The following is a 19,242-nucleotide window of genomic DNA, read 5'->3' as shown; positions in this document are numbered from 1 at the left end:
TAATCATTGATGTAGTTCGTGTGCAGTTAAAACTAAATTAAATATAATGATGCAATCAGCCACTCTATATGGTTTTACTGTTTACACACTTGTAACATCTCTATACATAAATAAGTAATGATCATAAGGGGAAAAGGAGTCACACTTCTTTCACAGTTTTTTTCAAGAAGTCACCCTTTTCGATTGGATTCAGTTCTGTTTTTTTAAATGGTGACATTCAATCAGATCCTAAGCTAGCAAACTGCCCTTCTGGACATCAAGCACTCACGACCTTCTTTTCCTTTTTCACTTCGCCTTCCCCCTCGCCTTCACTCGCTTCGTTGATGTCCCGTCTCCGTTTGCGGTTGCAAGCGCCGGCTTTGGTCACGGACATGGAGTCCATGGCAAGGACCCGGTGGATTTGACGGAAGGCAAGCAGCCGTAGTGCATGCTGGAGCAAAATTAAAACGGTCACCAGGTTTGCTTGTGGTTGATAAGCATACCAGGGGGGAAAGTTTCATACTTTACCTGCGCACTGGCAGTTACATCCTCCCTGTCTTGAAGCTTCATGCTCTCCAAAGCATCTGTCGGCTGTTTCTCGCAGGGGTCCAACAACCCTGCCCCATCTGAGAAAAAGGGGAGGAATCATCATGAAACACTCAGGTGTCAGCTTTGGAGAACCAAAGCTCATCAACACACCGAAAGATTAGTTGTACGCTGAACCCTCGTTTAGGATATGTTCTAGGCCTAATGGTAATAGGTGGAAAGGCTGACATATAACCTCTGCAAAAAATAAAAAAGAAAAGAAAACCCACAACAAAGAAATGAGGTTCCCACTTCCTTTTTCGACTGCTATGTACCTCTATTTTTTTTTTTTCAAAAGTATTTTACTCTGGATGGTTGTATTTTATCGTTAGTTCATTTGATATTTTGGCCAATTTTGAATAGGTGAAAAAAAATATTTACCAACACCATTTGGTATGAAAATCTTACATTGTGATACATTTTTCAGCTGTATCACCCAAGCCCTATTTTCCAACTTCATAGTACTAAAGGCATCAGTTACTTGGTATTTGTGAGAAGTCAAGAGTTAAGTACTTGTTACTGGCATTGGTCGGAAAAAAGCGGCATCAAATATCCCTAAAAGACCAATGACAAGTGTAAAAAAAAATAATAAGAAAAAATTAAAAAAAAAGGATACGTAGGGGTGCTAACGATGAACCGTAGCACAGTGGGGGAACAATGTACCTGGGAGCAGGATTCCTGTGGCCATGCACTCCAGAACCCTGCGCAAGGCTTCTCCCGGGCTAAGCGGGCCAGTCGCACTGCTGATGACCTTCTCCACCAACAGCTCCAATGCCTTGGGCAACGGGATTTAAATTCTTTTAGTAAAAGAAAGTACCAAAATTGGGTAGTGACAAAGGATGGGGATTACTGTTCATCACTGATACTCCACACAGGAAATCTGGAGTGGGGATTCCAAACTAGAACCTCAGAACAAAGAGGCAACCACGATGACACCATACAATGTGTAATAAATTCCAACTTGGTACAGTATTTGTCTACACTGCCTGCAGAGGGACTGGTGGGTTGATGCTTGACAATTTTGAACAATACAAGACAGACAATGTTGAAAATATTTCAAACTTGTATAGAACTCCTCGCAAACTGCCGGAAATTGAACAAAACTAGGATTTATACCTAGAGGACTGCCTTTCACTGGATTTATTCAAGTCGACATGGTCATAATTCTTACCAACAATTAGTAAGCTTATTTTATTGTAGTTAGATCAAGGACTCACCCAGCTCGGAACCTTCCCCCAGATGGGCACTCGCTGGGATAAATCTCTTAAGACTCGAATGATGATGACACAGGACTGCAGGCCATTGGCACGAGCCTTCAGAGAAAGCATTCATGGAGATGAGCTCATTACAATGTCCACGACACTGATAGGTATTGAATTTGAGTCAAAATAAGTTGGCAGCCATTTTAGATTTAGTCTTAGTCTTTTGGACAAAAATGCTTCTTAGATTTTGTCACATTTTAGTCATTCCTATTCATGATACCTTTAGTTTTTGTTGACGAAAACTAAAAAAAGGTTCTCGTATACTTTTAGTCAGTTTTAATTAAAAATAGTAAAAATACATTTAGTTGGTCATCATCTCGTTAGCATGATGAAAAAAAAAGGGGCGTTAAGGAAATCATTCGATCATCGTTGACGAAAACTGGTAAAAATGGCGCTTAAGATGCATGCATTACTTTTACCTGAAACCATTTGGCATGACGGAGTGCGGCCAAGTGTTCCAAACAAGTTTTCTTATTTAGAAGATCAGGCGGGTCATTCTCAGCAACATCTGATAGGGAAAACAAACACACTTAATGATTAGCACCAGAAATAAACCGCAAACAGTAGCCGTATCCTTGATCAATCAAATGTGTAATGAAATCGTGAATCGCGCATGACCACATTTCTCCTCTGCTCCTTTAAAATGTGCTTGATCCATTTGGTTAGTGAGAGAGAAACAGGAGGGGCAGAAAGTATGTAATTGTCAAGGAAGAAGCTATAGTGTTTTTTGCTTGTTTTGGGGAGGTGAATGAAACAAATTAATAATAATAAAAAAAAAAGGTACATGCATAGACAACAACAAAAAAATTCAAACATTTTTGGAGAAAACTGGAAGAACTTTAAAGGACCAACGTGGAGGATTATAGTGGCATCTAGTGGTGTAAATGCAGAAAATCGCATCTTGAAAGACATTCCTAATATTTGCGTTGCCTTCTTGAGCTCCAGGAGAGGAGCAAAATATTAGGCAATGCTCTCAATATGATCCCGTGCATATTGGATGTCGTTTGATGAGATTGGACACATCCACCTATGGGGTATGACCACTACCACCCGAGTAAGGCTGCCCTAACTATAAGACAATGTAATTGTCTTGTGCAGCATCTGAGTGTTTCAGGTCTGAAGGACTATTTATTTCAAGATTAGAAAAATTGAACACAAAGAACTCTCGCATTTCGCCCTTTTTCCCGTAATAGAGCCCCTTCTGTCCGACACACTGGTCCTTTAAATGGGACTGATGCACAATTCAAATTGTTGTCAGCCCAGTACAGCACATTGTGAAACAGTTTATCAAGCAGCAGATGCGTGGACTACATTATATTGCACTATAGACTGCATTACGTCTTAGAACATTTTTAAATGACTTTTGGGTTCCCTCTAGGTTTTTTTTTTCTGTCTCTTTTCATCCGCTGCTTTACTGAGGGAGCCTCAGCCAAACTGTTTCTGACTCTTTGAAACATGAAACAACTGAAATGTGCACTTCATCGTCTTAAGAACATCAAGTGTTTGTAGACGGTATTGCCTCCCAAATATCCTGTCCATAAAACGTTAAAACAAAGAAGGCACAGCTTATGTCATGAGCAATTGGTGTCATGCTTTGGAGAGGAACTACAGTAACAATCTTAAAGACGCTCGATCCACCTGTGCCTTCCCTGCTTTTTATAAATGAAGCTTCTTGCGCAAGGTTACTTCTGTCCATTCATGGATCTATGCAAGACAAATAGAAAATCTCTGGGAATGAACATGTCAAAGAGATGAACACAATTAGTAATATTAAATCAAAGCAGATTGCATAGTTATTTGTAACAACAACAACAAAATACGAAGTGGTTGTGATTTTTTTTGAGAGTAGGAAAGGAGTTCATAAATAACCCTCAACGACAAATTGAAGGCCCTTTTTTGCAAAACTTCTAATCCAATTACAAAAATACAGAGGGCTGTGATGTGGTAACTTTTCATTCATGGGGTTTCTCACAAGCTAAAAATAAAGAAAACAAAGCCACGCCTCATGAAGTCTACATCATCATTCCATTACAATAAATGACCCATATTTAATAGGCTAAACAACACTAATGTGTGTTGCTGCTCCACAAAGCTCATTGAATATGGGCCGCTTGTTGCAGTCATTTCCCCATTTTTAGTGGTATGAGTGTGGCCTTCACAGCAGCGTCACGCCGAGGTCATCTGCTCAAGAATTACCTCTCCGTGATCAGCAACAGAAAAATGAATGATAGCAGCCATATAAAACATCAGTACCATGCTTTCCCCAATGAAAAACGTGCAAAGAAACGCAGAGCAAGAGTGTTTGCACCACAACATGATTGTGAAATTCACTACAATGTTGGATGGGAGAGGCAACAAAGGCGGAGGCTTCCTTCGCTGATGCACCAATGTAGTGATTGAATGAATAGAGATAATTGTGAGGAAAACATTCAAACTCCACATGGCTGAGAATGCATCGTTATGACAGCAGGAGGAAAACGACTGGGATGAAGACGTCACCTCAAAGCTGGCGTCATGGCTGCGATGTAATAATGCAACAAAACTGGAAATACTGCTCACAATATGGACAGAAGTATTTGGCCACAGACAGGAGGTTTTATAACGGCCGATTAATCTGGAATTGGTCGCCACTTCATAGCTTTTGTCGCATTTTGGAAGGTGTGTGTGCGAGTAGTTATCTTTGTTCTGATGGAGGTGAAGTCAGGGCACTCAACTTCTTCAACATCACACTTCAAGCATGTCCTCATGATTTTTGTTGTGTGCACAATGTCGTCGGAAAACTCCTGTAACAATGTCTTGGGCATTTGTCAAATTTTGGCATCTATCAGTTCTGTTGATAGACAAGTGGGATTCTTAACTTCACAGAACACGTTTCCACTGCTCCAGCCGCAGGTCTTGTGGCCACAATTCCATCCACCATAGTGTCTTTAAAATGCTAGGCTATGTCAGAACCCTCCCGCCGCACAATATGTGCGCTGATGGGCCAGACACAGCAGTTGTTACTTTCACAGCATCCCGGTTATGTGTGGTTTTCTGGCACATTCTCTAAACATCACCACTTGTAAACACCTGATAGAGTTGGCAAAAAAACAAACAAACAAAAAAAAACAACTTTGTTTGAATTCTGACTTATTTTCGATGACACCAAGCTGGAATTGGGTGAGCTCGTTGGAATAATTATCTTTAACCTTTTCAAAGCACGACAGCATAATGCTTCATTTTACACACCGGTGGTAGTGGAATTGAATGAAAGACCCGAATTCAATGTGTGGCCCAATACTTTTGTCCAAATAACAGTAGATACTCTTTTTTTTTTCCTATTATCTGAAAGGTGACCCTCAATCTGTTCTGTTTCTTGATCTTGTATCACGGGAGTGTATCTGGGTGCTAAGATAACGCAACACACATCCTAGTGGCACAGAAAGGTCGGAGAGCCCGGCTTTTGATTCTGACATGGAAAATAAACAAAAGATTTGGGGGTGAGGGGGCTTCGTGCGGCTGTAAGAAAAAGGAGGGATGAAAATATTGGGACAAATTAGTATGACAAGTCTTTCTTTTTTTACTGTTTGCTAGTTAAAACAAAGCTTGATTGTAAATCACACCCAATACAGCTAAAATTTGGGCAACTATTGGGTGCAAATTATCGAGCCGTGAGAGTGGCGGGGGGGACTGCGGGGTTGGGGTGATACTGTGAGTGTATTAGATACAGTGCCAACATGTGCTTCTCTGCTACTGAAAGCTTTGGCTTCTCTAACCTTTCTCAGCCGCTTTTCCTCCTGCCTGCTTGTCCGTCTCAGCAGCAGGGTCGTCCCTCATGAGCGGCGAGGTGAGAGAAATGGTCACCTGCATTATGGGCTCCTTGCTCGATAATATGACGACGCTGGCCTTCTCTGGATGAGCCTGCACCGTATACTGATCTTCAGAAAATGTCTGCCGGTTAAAAGGACACTCGGAATTACTCACTACAGAGGAGATGGGGTACATATGTGGGGGCAATGAGCCTTAAAAGGCAAAGTACAGGGCAATTGTTATTTTTTCTTTCTTTTTTAAAGCGACTGAAAATACAATTCTCTTGACAATCTATTTACAAAAATAATATTTAGGGGAGGAACATGAACAGTTTATGAAACCCCATATCTCGCTCTGTAGGATTCAGGTGTCATAACCAGGCAGTGCATCTAAAGATCAGTGGATTAAGCGTTACGTTTACAGCAGGAGGGGCAAGCTTATTTCAACATGTCGTTGCCTTCCGACGTTCTGTCTTCTAACGGACATTCAGACAGAAATTGGGTTTCTCTCTTAAGCCCAGAGGTGGCTCCATTTGTAGAGCTGGAGGTATATTATTTACTTCAGTTGTTAACTCATTCACTGCCACACAGTTTAAATGGATGTTTTACTTCTATCACCGTCAATGGCAGTGAATGAAAACCTAAATGCAGTCTTTCATAAGCAGGATAAACACTAGTCTGGCATAGGAGAGAAACCCGTGTTGAAAGAAGCAGGCCAGTTAATAAGAATCAAAACTTTCAGGTCTCCTGCAATGTAAAACTTAGTTGACGATCCTGCTGCTTTGGCACAGTGCTGGTACAGACCTGTAAAATATAATGCTTTAATTTTGAAATTCTAAAGTATGTAACATCATTATCCTGCAAAATATTCGGGGGTTAAAAAAAAAAAAAAAGTTTTCTCATGTTTGTCAGGATTCATCCAGAGGTACACCTTTATTCGCAAAAAATATATGCATATTGTGATCCATGAGTAAGATTTTCTTACCGCCAGTTCCTTGGGCAACTGCTTAGCAATGTTCTTCAGTAAGGAGATGGTGGGTTTTTTAGAAGTCAGCAGGATTAGATGAACATTAGTGTCACCCCGAAGTAGCAGACCTTTGGCTAGGATGCCCACCCGCATCACACCTCTGAGCAGGCGGACTGCGTTTGCAGTGCTATCAAGAAGGACAAAGGCAAAAACTCGATAGATTGGATGCCATTTGGATTTGTACTATTTTGCAGACTTTTGTTTTGTTGACGTCGTGTTGTTTTGTTGCCTTTTGGCATAGTTGACCTCAGTCAGAGGTCGCAAAAGCGAGTAACTCGCATTATATGTTAACTTAAACGTTGCCTTAGTGGTCTCGTAACTGTAATTCATCTCAATGCATTTAAAAGCAATATCCAATTTACCCACGGCCCTCAGTTTAGGTTGATTTGGGGGCAATTCAATTTATGTAGGAACAGAACTCTGAGAGAGTTTACGCTTCAATGCCATTGATGTGTGCGTTAGATCACCTGAAACTGTGTCTAAATTCGTACCTTTTTGGGTCCTCACTCTCAGTAGCGGCAGGAGCGATGTTCTTCTCAAATAGATTGTCTGATACCATCTTCAGGGCTCGCTCAGAGTGGGAGACGATCCTCTGAACAGCCTGCAGCTCTTCCTCCCCAGGGTAAATGGTGGCGTGTTTGGCCATCACAAGGCGGTCGTCGGGTGAGTCTGGCCGCCGCACACACGACTGACACAAAAGCATGAAAGCACACTTATCATTAAGTCAACACAAGGGAGAAAAAGTTACAGGGCAGATCTGGGGAAATGAGAGAAACACCTGCATGAGCAAAACTCACCAGCAGAGGGGGCACAGGCATACCCCGGCGGCTCATGAGAGGTGGGGGAGCCATTCTGCGTCTCTGCTCCTCCCAGTACAATTGCTCATCCTCCATTCTTCTCCAGTACATGTCGTCCTCATATCGCCTGCATGCACAAGTGGTGAGAAATGTGAATGGAGGAAGACTTTCATTTACACTGATAACTATCGCAATGTCCTAATCACAGATCTCTTATAAGATGCTTAGCATCTTATGGCAGATGGTTACCTTACAGTAAGTCCATCAGGGACATCCGCATTTAAAAATCAAATATTTTCAAACCGTCCAGACCTCCTCTCTACGTGCCAGAGCTCCTCATCATCTTGCTGTCTCTTCAGCATCGTCCTGTGCTTCTTCAATTTGCTCTCCTGCAGCTTTCTGGCTCGGTTACTAGGTTTGATCTCAACTGGGAGCTCCGGGTTCACTTTCCTCTGCAGAAAAAAACAAAACAAAACAATACGACGATAGAAGACATGCAAGGCATTTATTGGAAAATGCCGCTGTCACTTATCTACCTTGTACTGCAGTCTGTGTCTTCTTCCCTTCAGGTGCATGTCTTTTGCATTTGGGTCATTGAAGCTGCATTCACATAATTTACAGTGGAATCGAATGACTTTGCCATCAGCATTACGCACCTGAAAAACATAATGCTGGTCATTTGCGGCACAAAATAAATGGCAACCTTTTGCAAGCAAAGATTAAGTCGGTTTTCCTGGCTCACCTTCTCCACATAGTCATGGCCAACTGGCTGGATGTCCCCTTGGCCGACGACCTGGTTACAATCTTCCTCTGGCACTTGTGGCATGGTTTTCTCTACTCTCACTGCTACTGCCACAGGGGGCGCTGCTGTCACGGCTGCAGGAGTGCTGGCTGGCTTACTGGCTGTAAAAGAGGTCAGAGCATAACAAATGAAGCTTAAAATAACCCTCATGATATGTATGTCAAAGTGACCATTCAAGCGCAAAATATTAGTATGTGCAGTGGCTTAACCTGTCTGTTATGTTGGTTCTGTGGAACAGAAATAAGGCACTTGGGTCAATATACCTGAGGCATATTAAATGAACAAGTTGCGGTGTATGTGTAGATTACACTAATTAAGATATGCACAGCTTTTCATAATGGAAAATGACTTTAAGCCAAGTCAAGTCAAATTGACCTGCAACACAACACGATGATTAATATCATGAATGCGGTGTTCCCCCAGCTATTTGGAGGGGTTAGGGGATAGTGGCAATCCACGAGTAATTGACCCATCAAAGGTTTTATATACGAAGATTATAGATGGACAATTTGGTCGCAAAGCATTACTTTTGTCTACGTAAAACTTCTCAACTACCTTCAACATAGGTGTATGGTATCATAATGCTGCAAGCTGAGATCAAACTAATACCTGTATTGCTTTGGCCTGAGAAGAAAAATCAGCAAAAATTTGGTTGTTTTAGAAAATAAATCTATGAAATTGTGAATGGCAACCCACACAGGTGAGGAGTCTAATTACAGCCCCAAAAACAAAAAAGCTTAAAATATTTTAACAGGAAAAGAAGTGTGTGTTCAAAATAAAGTTATTGTGTACAAAACATTGGAAAGAGTGGCTTCAAAACTTACAAGTGAAAGATGTTTTGGACGGAGCTAGTTTCTTGACTGTTGCTACTGTTTTAGCCGCAGTGTTTACAGCTGGTTTGGGTGCAGCAGTAACAGTTGAAGTGGTCCCGAATGAAGCCACGTCGGTGGTGGAGGCCAGGTTTTTGGTAGCCGTTGATGTTGTGACGACTGGTGCAGAGTTCACCAACACGGGCTCAGTGGAGGGGATAGGCTTGCCCAGCTTGGTGTGCAGTTTTACCACCTTAGAAAGACACAGATAAAAAGATAGAATTAGCTGATATTTATTCCTTCCTCCTATCAGTGTAGGCTGATACAGCAGATACTGTCGTAGCACAGATGGAAGATCCCGTGAATAAAACATAATAGTGAAGCATGTTGACAGACGTTCTGTTAATCAAAAAGAACAACAAATATTCAAACAAAGAACTGCACAGCTGCACTAACCTTTTGGTGTTTGGAGCCACGGATGTGTGCAGCGTAGGCATCAACTCCAGTACAGGACACGTCACACAATTCGCATCGTAAGTGAGTCTGGACCCCTTTGGGCCCATTGCAGGCCCCCATCTGACTACCAGTCTTCAGAGCTGCTTCTTTTTTCTTATGTTTCTGACCCTCGAGGTGCTCCCGGTACGTCTGATTCAATAAGATCAAGTGGTCAAAAAAAGCACAAGACCATCAATTAATATAAAAAAAAAAAAATCCAGTGAATCACCAATCATTGTGGAGGATGCATTCCAGACCTATCCACAATAGGTGACATAGAGACCATATAACATTTGAAATAGTCTTATCCCTCCCACACATTTAAACTAACTAAAGTACTGGAAACTTTTTACACATATTTCAACTTACCGGTATTTGAACATTAAAAATAAATTATGAATAATATTTTTTTTAAAAACATTGCTGTCTTTAAATGTAAAGACCCTAGTTCTACATGTATTGTACTTTGTGTGTTAGCTATGTGTCTAAGAGGCAGGCCCTACGCATGAGATGTCAAGGAACTAGAAGGTTGACCATTTGGCTCAAGTTATAGCGAGTCTGTGTGTGAGTATGAGCGATGGCCAACAGCAGCTCGAGCATAAATGTGTTCATTGTGTTTTACTGTTTCCACTGGGTTAAAACTGCTCAAAAGTGCAGAAGATTGTGGCTCTCCTTTCCCACATACAAGAGCAATATGGAATCCCTTGATATAGTATGGATTTCCATGAGAGACCAGTAGACACATTCCACAGAAAAATGTGTTGATATGTACAGTGATAAAGTCGCTGAACGCTGTATAAGAATAAAAATACACTCTAATGAAACCTGCTTAAACAAACACGTGACATTTGAGCATCTCACCTGAGGACCTGCGCAGCTTATTTTGCAAATGTCACAGTAATGAAGCTGGGGCTGCTTGATAGGCCCTCTGGGCTTCTGCAATTTGTTCGGATGGAATGGTGGCTTTTTGTAGGTGCTCGCCACCGAGCTCGTCACCATGTAGCTGCCGGGATCGCTCCAGGAAGCGCTTGTCAGTTGCTTGGGGGCTTGCGGTTTTTGAGGCTGATGGGATGGGGGGAGCTGCTGCTGGTGCTGCTGCTGCTGAGGCTGGGACAAAGTCTGCTGGGCCGACTGGTAATAGGAGGTGGCGGGTGTGCAGCTGTAGCCGGCTGAATCATAGTTTGGGTAGCTGAGGCCTGAGGGGAAGCAAGAAGCGCAAGAATGAATTTTAACAGCCACTAGATGACCTTTTACTTCACCAGAAGCTCAAACCGAGCCGGGAGAAAGTCGAACAACAACAACAAAAAAAAAAACTTCAGCGAACTGCCAATCTCATCTCTCATTCACCTCTAATGTGAGTTATGAAATAACCTCATTATTCATCTCCACACACAAAATGTAAAAGCAATTTTTGATACAGCTATTGTATTAAAGCTCATTAGATCGGAATTGAGTCACTCACACCGCTACTGTAACTGTGTGTTAGTAACGTTGAGTTTGATAGTTTTCTTATATTGACCATTTACGTGTTTAAAATGAAATCTAAAAAGTTGTATAAACCAGGAATGGGCATAATTCAATAAATTGATTCAATGGGATTATGTTGATTGTGAGGAATTTACAGTCATATATAAAGTACTGTACCTGAGTGCGATACTTGATTAAAAATACATGTAACTTAACAGAATAATAACTTTGGTAGAAGTTAGGGCACTTGGCCATCCGTTTAAAACCCTTTTTATGATCATTCAAATTTGATGCTATGCTCAGCCAACATTAAAAAGCGTAAGGAAAGAAAAAAAAAAAAAAACTCCTACTTCTGGTTACATTTTGGGCCAGAGTCCCTGAGTCTTACTCCTGCATCCAGGTATGATAGACATCTCCACTCAAATTTCATGGCGATTGGTGAAACTGGTGTCAGAGTTAAAATGTGTGTAATTTTTCAAGGTGTGTTATTGAGTGAATTTTGTGGAGACTGTGTTAGAGATGCCTAAAATGCATACAAATAACTTGAAAATGAAAAATCTGTAATCGTTGTCATTTTCATGGTAATTAAAAAAAAAACAAATAACATAATCAATTAGCATTTCATCTTTTCATTTTTGATTACCAATTCAAATGTAAAGAATGAATCGGACGCGGATTTGAAAACCTTTTAACCTTGTCCAATCAGTGTTGACTATTACCTGAGAAGGAGGGGACTGATGCAGTAGAGCTGAAGGTGGAGCCAAGGGTGTAGGATGAAACAGATGTTTGCGGTTGCTGTGCGCTGCTGGACACCGGGTAGATGTTGTAGGTGGCGGACACCAAGCTGCTCGGTGCCAGTGGCTTCAGCGTTGTTACCTGCCTCTGAGGAGGAGGCAGGTGGCTGTACACAGTGGTGGGGGCTGGAGTGTAAGCACTCTTCACTCCGACTGAAAGAGCAAAAGGGGCAGTGAGAAGGGCGATGGGACATCAGATAAGCCCGACGGATCTTCCAGGACTTCCTGTCAAAGTTTTTGACAGGGTGAGCATTTAATTGGCAGTTGAGTGATGTAAACTCACAGTCACCTTTGCAAGAACGGGAGGGGCGTCAAAGTTTTTGACAGGGTGAGCATTTAATTGGCAACATGAACACCGTGTATCAGGTGACCTAAAAATGCAAGTTGAGTGATGTAAACTGACAGTCACCTTTGCAAGAACGGGAGGGGAAAAATATTAGAAACATTGCAGTAAGATGCAATGCAGTCCGACACATAGCTCTCTGATAGTATCGGTCAAATTTGATCATAATCGTCTCTGTAATAGTAGAATTATTGTCCACTGTGCTGTCAAACTAAATTAAATTAAAGTAAGTCAACCACCTTCATCACAAGGGATACAATCAACACTCACTGGTAATTTGGGAAATTTGCTGTATTTTTAAGGAGAGCTCAAATTCAAAGGTCAATAATTGAGGGGTTGCTGTGTCATTATGAACATTTTAAATATGAGAGCTAAATTAGCTTCTTAGTGTGAAGAAATGTCTCACCGGTCTGGTAGTAATTGTCAGTAGTACTCCTCTGGGCTGAAACGATACTTGTCTGGTAGTACTGTTTATTGTCATACGTCGTCACAACAGCAGGCCGGGCATAGTTGTAGTTGTCCGGCTATAAATAACACATTAGTGCAACACATTGAAAAAAATGACTTTAGGTTTTACATTGACAAATCCAAATACAGAGTGCACTGCCCCCCCATAAAAAAAGACATCTCTTGAAATATTGACATCTGAGTAACATGCAAATGAAACTAAATAAGTTTCATGTTGCAAAATAATTTATATTTGTTCAAATTTCAACATCATACTCAAACAAATACAGATTTTATATCTGATTTCATGCTTCACAAATGTTCATTATGTGCAAGGCCTGTGACATGACATCATTTTCCTTTTTGCTTTCCTCTTTTAATTTTTGGTGACATGTCCAGATCTGGTGTGATTGGTTTGCCGTTTTTATTTTCTCCCCCCAGACACACACGAGAAATGCATGCTGCATACTGTTATTTGGCTGTGTTGTACCATAATTGTTGCCTTTTCATGATTTTTTTAAAATGTTATTCTTGAAACCTCAAAATTATGTCAAATCTGTTTGAGAACAAAGTGACTTCAAACAGCTAGAGGCTTCATGATTACCTACAAATTAAGCACTTCAAATGACTTGATACTAACTCAAAATGTTATTTTGAGAATTTTGCGACTAAGATGATAATGAAATGACAGAGTATTAGATTTTTACTTGTATTTAATGAAAAAAAAAGCCACAAAGCAATGCAGGAAACAGCACTGAAACATGAGCTCACCGTGTCTGAGTACACCTGATATGTCTGTGGTGTGGTTGTTGGATGTGGGGCTGCTGGGGGGTCCGCCGGCCTATAGGTGTAGTCCTGAGGGGGCTGGTGGCTCTGATAGCCGGCGTAAGGAGCACTAACGACAGGCTGGGCTGCCTGAACTGTGGCCGGAGAATAAGAGGCAGTCACGGCATGAGGCACAGTGGGAGCCTGCTGGATGCTATAGGTGGCTGTCGAGGGATGCGAGTAAGCCGGGGGAGGCTGGGTGCTGTAAGAAACAGATTGGTCAGAACGCTGAGAAGGAGCAAACTGAAAACTTTGTAATACTTTTGCTGCCATTCATCCATCCATCAACTTTCTGAGTGCTTGTCATCATTAGGTTTGTGGGTTTGAATGCTCACTCCTAGAACCGTGAAAACCATAATCTTAACACATTTCAACAACTCGTCTTCCTTGTTATTTAAGTTTTCTTAGCTTTAATAATAACGTAACTTATTTTAAACCATTGAAGCTAGAACAGGCAGAGTAATCAGGAAAGAGCTCAGGACGAATCGTGCAAAGCTCATCATCCATTGTTGGGACATTACATGACCGACTGAGCTGCACTGACCTCATGTTCATTACTTTTCATCAGCACGTACGTAGTCAACCACAAATAGCTTAAATCCACTGCTGCCCTAGTGTTATCGTGTTCGATATTATTCCAAAACAGACAAGTGGTTGACCCTCAGGTGAAGTCAGCTCACACCCAGTACATTTAACCACGAGCCAACTTCTTTTCCGTCAACTGCAGACTGTAACAGCTTTGACACTCTGTACTTCACGCACACTTTTTCAACGTGACATTTAATCAAGTCAGCATGCGACGGATTGATTGCAGTCAGGCAGCATGAACTCGGCTAGCTAACGCAGCTTATTTTAGCGGCTGAACGTATCTTGTGTCAGCAGAGGGCCGTTAGTGAAAACCTCAACAAACAACTCCTGCAACGACAACGACCCGTTACAAAGACTCAAATGTTAGGTTCACGCGACTGTATTTGAATTACCTGTACTGGGGACCGGTGGCATGCGTGAAGCCAAAATAATTGCTTGCAGCCATCTTGGCTTCTCCGGTACAGTACGATGGTGCCAGTCATCAGAGAGTCACTGAAAAGCAGAACGCAAGATAGTTCACCACCTCTCACAGCAGCGACACGTAACACCAAAACGGCTACTGTACTTGCAAATTATTCATACCTGTATATATTTTTAAACGAAAATACACAGGAAATACACAAATTGAGCCTAAAATAAATGCAAATAATGACCATGACATACTTAGTGAATTACTGCTTTGCACACACCTAACAACAACAACAACAAAATCTATGATTTCCTAATCTGCAAACAAGATGCATTATTGGAAACAATGCTTAAAATACCTAATTAGATATGTAGCAACTGATATTGTAAAGCAGTGCTTAATTCCAGTTGCGTACTTTCAGAGTTACTCACGACCACTATGGCTAGAATAAGACAATCACACATTACCACAAGCAATAATCTGATATATCTAATTCATCACTGACCAAGAAAACTTATAGTTAGGTATATTACAACCAATATTTTGACATATTTTTAAGGATTTGTGTGGGAAATTTGTAATTTTGAAGGATTTTGGTGGCCATTTTGAAAAATTGCTTTGAACCAATATCAGCTGCAATCTGAAACCAAATAATTTATTAAAATTAGTTTTAAGTAGACAAAACAGCAAGAGAATCCACTTGTTTGAAATTTAATTTCCTAAAAAAGGTTTCCTTTACCCACCCCCATGTTATAATTAAAAATTGCCTTGCAATTGGCTGGCAACCAGTTCGGGGTATTTCCGCCTCTTTCATACTAAGTCAGTTTGGAAAGGCTCCAGCTCACCAATGACACTAATGGGAATAAACGGTACAGAAAATGAATGGATGGATGGATGGGTGGATGGATGGTTGGACAGACTTCTCAGTCAGCTGCATTTGGTCCAAAGCTGATCTGATTGGCTGAGTACACTGGAAGTCAGCATCTTGAATAATGAATGTGTGCAGAGTGGATTTGAGAGTTGGGGCAGTGGGTATGAAAGAGACATGGGTGGGAGGGGAGAAAGGGATGCTGTTGCCAAGGAACACTAGCGACATCGAGAACCACTGACAACAGCAGCACGATTATTACAGAGATCAGTGCTTCAAGCTGCTTCAGGATTAAAAAAAAGCTTCTCCCATTGAAGAATCGTGTCACTAAAAGTAGGGTCAGGAAAAAGTGGATATTCGAAGCCAGTATAGAGAGAAGTGACGAGATCATGATGCTGCAGCCGATACACTCTGACTGAAGAAATTCGATTTGGACATCAGGGCTACTAAGAGGCAGCGTGTGGACACGCTCTTCACAGCCAGTCTCATCCCAACAAAGGTAGACAGACCCGAAGGAAAGGAAACGAAGAGGGTGGGGGTTCACAGAGCAGAGTACAGAGGTGCCCCCTGTCTTCAAGCACCTGCTGCTGGCTAGCGACTGACATTGAGGACACTGTCTGTGTGTCTGTGCATGAGTATATGTGCATGTGAAGTAGGGCAAAAGGGGACACATGCATTTGTGTCAGTTTGGAGGATCAGCTCACATTTTTGCTCCTGTGATTGAAGAGAAGGAAGGACATATACATACATACGGACAGACAGCCGATCGAAAGAATTTGAAGGAGATCGCCACGATCTCATGTGAGTATGTCGTTGACATCATGCCAGATGCTGAGCTGACCTGATGTGATACCTAACTGCTCTGGGTCACCCTAGAAATGCAGTGAGACCCAGATTGGAGATTAAGATCCATATTGTCACGTTTGACAAAAAGAGCCCAGTACTTTGGTGCATTGGCTTTCCTTTTCAGCAATGTAAGCCTTCTTGTGCATACAGTGTCGCCCCTGCCTTGGGTGGAAATCAGCAGAGTAAAATGCCCATTTTTTTCCACATAGCATTTCGGTTGAATTTCTATGCATGTCATTCCTTTGGGTGTTGTCCTGTTTGTTAACCTTGACTGTACATGATGTGTCTTTGCTAAGATTCTAACCTCAAATGGTTTTGAGGAGCTTTTTATCTTAATATGTTTATTGTTGTGGTTTTATTTTGCAGCAATGAGAGATGATTCTAATATTTTGGTTATGTTTTTCCGCAATGAAACTCTATTCACTCAAATTCAGCAACAGTAATAATATTAATACAGGTGAGCTGTAGCCTATCCAAGCTGACTTTGTGCGAGACACAGGCTACATCCTGAACTCATCTGCAATTAATCGGAGCTTGAACAACTATTGAGACTCACATTCACACTTGCGCAATTTAGAGTCTTAAATAACCCTGTCATGCATGTTGTTTAACGTTGGAAGAAGCTGGAGTGCAAAGAGAAAATCCACACAGGCACGAAAGAACATACTCCACACAGAAAGACTGAGATTTGAACCTGTTCCACTGTGAGACAGACATGCGAATCTTTCATCCACTATGCTGCCTCAGTGGGATCCATGCACACTGCCCAATTCTTATACACCGAAGACACAAGACAAACTTTTGCAAGGACGGGGACACAATCAAGAATTTCAAATCCAAGTATCCACTGTGCAGGACACAAATGATTTCTCTTATACAGTGCACATTATTCTGCATCCATCATTAGTTAAACTGAGAAAATGCGTCAAACTGTTTCACTGACTGTACTCAACCTGTAGATGTGCAAAAGATAAACCATTGCAACAAGCTGAAGAATGTGATAAGAAGGCAGCCTGGAAGAAATAAGCGTGCATGTCATTCTCAAACAATGGCCTCTTGATTTTTACCTGGGACGAGGAAATCCGTATCTGACTTGACCCACAAAATGGGCTTCATCACATACTTCTCACGTGTGCTCCAGTAAGCAGGGGTAGAGAACAATGCTTTCAACCCCCAAGTGTCACCATAAAGTATAAATTGATTGAATGTAATCCAGCCACAAAAAGCAAACGGTTTCCTTTTCTATTTAAATTTCACATATCTTCAATGGAGCTGGCTGAGTAGTTCCTCACAGTTTCCTCCTTTTTTTTTATTTTTATTTTTTTTAAATAAATTGTTGTTTTTATAAACATATGTCTGATTTTATTTTTAGGCCCCTGCTTACCTTGGTGAGGGATGGGCACTACAGAAGCGACACTCAGAATGGAGAGCATGGAAGTGAAAGACGAGTGGCAGGATGAAGACTTCCCCAGGTGAGATACAGCATACTGCTACTTTGTACAGGTCAGAATCGACTCACTCGTCCTGTGTGACGACATTTGTGTGTGTCGATGTGCATGTCATATTTATCACTGTAAGGCTTCTTTGGGTATAAGTCGAAATGCCAGTGGTTCAGAACAATATGACAATGAGCTTCATTGTTATTGCAGTACAGTACATACACCGACAATATTTCATTGGATCCACCAGCATAAAATATTGTTTACCGGCTATGGCATAAATAATTAACAGATATGTGTAAAAAGAAAACAGCAAAAAAGATCTGAGATGGGAAATGCGATTTATCTATGTCATCCATGACTTGTCATCACTTCTTCTGATCTTGTGTTGAAGTCTCACTTCAAAGTTGATCGAGATGCCAGGTTTACTAATTGTTATCAGCAAGGGAAAAATTCTAACCCTTTAGTAGACAAGAGACAGGTCAAGCAATAAAGAGAGATACATTTTTTTTTACCTTGACAGTTCAAAATACGAACAATTACCTGATGGCTGGTCGAAGTAGTGTCTGTCTCCTTCCCTTTAGCCAAGTTCATCTCTCTCTCTCCCTCTCTCTCTCTCTAAAAAAAATAAAAATAAAAAAATACATACATATGCACATGAACAAGCAGTTATCTACCTCAGGCAGCTGGTGACCCGCCCCCCACCCCATCCCCACATCTTGTTTTGTCTCACAGCAAAGTGATAACATATCCGAGAGGATTTCTTATCCTCGCCATTCAAGCACAAGAGGTTATAATGACAGAATGTATTTTATAAGCAGGAAGGCATATATTTTTCAGTACTGTACACAATAAAGATGATTATTCATGATCATATGTTTGGATTGTCTACTAGAAATGCCCTTTGACAATTAACCATAATAACAAAAAAAAACAGATTGCTCTCAAGTACAAGCAACTGACAAGTACAGTAGGCATATTTAAAAGTAATACAGAGTAATGCGACATCATAATCTCAACATTTTTGATGCAACTCTTAATTGTGCAAGTATACATAATGATGTGATCAGACAAAAAATGTAAGGTCATGAGCCAAAGCTCGGTGGACTGTAAAAGAGCACAAATGTGATGGCACAGAGCGCTCCTCCTCCCTCCTCCCTCCTGCCTCAAGCAGAGAGCAGGTGCGATACTCTCTTTGTGAATGGTCTGGGGATGGTCATGTGATGCAGCAGAAGACATCGATCCAAAACACAACATTGCCATTGCTGAAATGGTGTCAGGTTTTACTGGTGGAGAGAAAGAGAAGGAGAAATAAGCTGCAGCAGATGCTCTATAAAAATGGCCTTTGAGAGATGCTCTGTGCGAAACTAATGAAGGGAAGACAGGGGATGAATTAGAATAACGAACAAGATAAAGGCACGTGAAGTCCAAAATACTGATTTGACCTCACGTTTGTAAGGTAAGCATTAGCATTGCTTAATATTCACATTGCTGGTTGAAATGTAGCCAGAGGGATTTTCTTGCTTACGAGAAAAACCTCTATCGCTGTTCTTGTGTAATGTGACACTGAACTAGAACTATATATATATATATATATATATGTATATATACACACACACACACACACACACACACACACACACACACACACACACACACGGGCACATAAATA

General features: G+C 41.2%; 2 protein-coding genes across 3 annotated transcripts in view; one reads left to right on the top strand and one right to left on the bottom strand.

The window, feature by feature from the left end:
* Positions 1–156: 156 nt before the first annotated feature.
* zfr2 (zinc finger RNA binding protein 2) lies at positions 157–14,502 on the bottom strand. The gene is made up of 19 exons (XM_019871709.1): positions 14,401–14,502; positions 13,367–13,622; positions 12,555–12,672; positions 11,731–11,958; positions 10,406–10,740; positions 9,506–9,694; positions 9,065–9,302; positions 8,181–8,341; positions 7,975–8,094; positions 7,751–7,890; positions 7,439–7,565; positions 7,133–7,329; positions 6,600–6,768; positions 5,582–5,756; positions 2,246–2,334; positions 1,782–1,877; positions 1,228–1,339; positions 508–605; positions 157–430 (listed from the first exon to the last, which is right to left on the bottom strand). The coding sequence occupies exons 1-19, from the start codon at positions 14,451–14,453 to the stop codon at positions 257–259; spliced, it is 3,075 nt and encodes a 1,024-aa protein (XP_019727268.1). The 5' UTR covers positions 14,454–14,502; the 3' UTR covers positions 157–256.
* A 956-nt stretch (positions 14,503–15,458) lies between these two features.
* Positions 15,459–19,242, top strand: part of atcaya (ATCAY kinesin light chain interacting caytaxin a) — a 14,255-nt gene continuing 10,471 nt past the window's right edge. Inside the window, exons 1-2 of one of the 2 annotated variants that reach the window (XM_019871681.1) lie at positions 15,459–16,086; positions 17,504–17,603. In XM_019871681.1, coding sequence (XP_019727240.1) covers positions 17,527–17,603 — 77 coding nt within the window. In that variant the 5' untranslated portion in view covers positions 15,459–16,086; positions 17,504–17,526. Of the gene's footprint in view, positions 16,087–17,503; positions 17,604–18,773; positions 19,030–19,242 lie in introns of those variants that run through there. The other variant, XM_019871682.1, reaches the window with a different exon arrangement.

This window comes from Hippocampus comes, unplaced genomic scaffold (assembly GCF_001891065.2).
Source record: "Hippocampus comes isolate QL1 unplaced genomic scaffold, H_comes_QL1_v1.1 scaffold182, whole genome shotgun sequence".
Classification (NCBI taxonomy): Eukaryota; Metazoa; Chordata; class Actinopteri; order Syngnathiformes; family Syngnathidae; genus Hippocampus; species Hippocampus comes.
The sequence above is the reverse complement of the archived record's forward strand: the minus strand, read 5'-3'. Positions and strand labels throughout refer to the sequence as shown.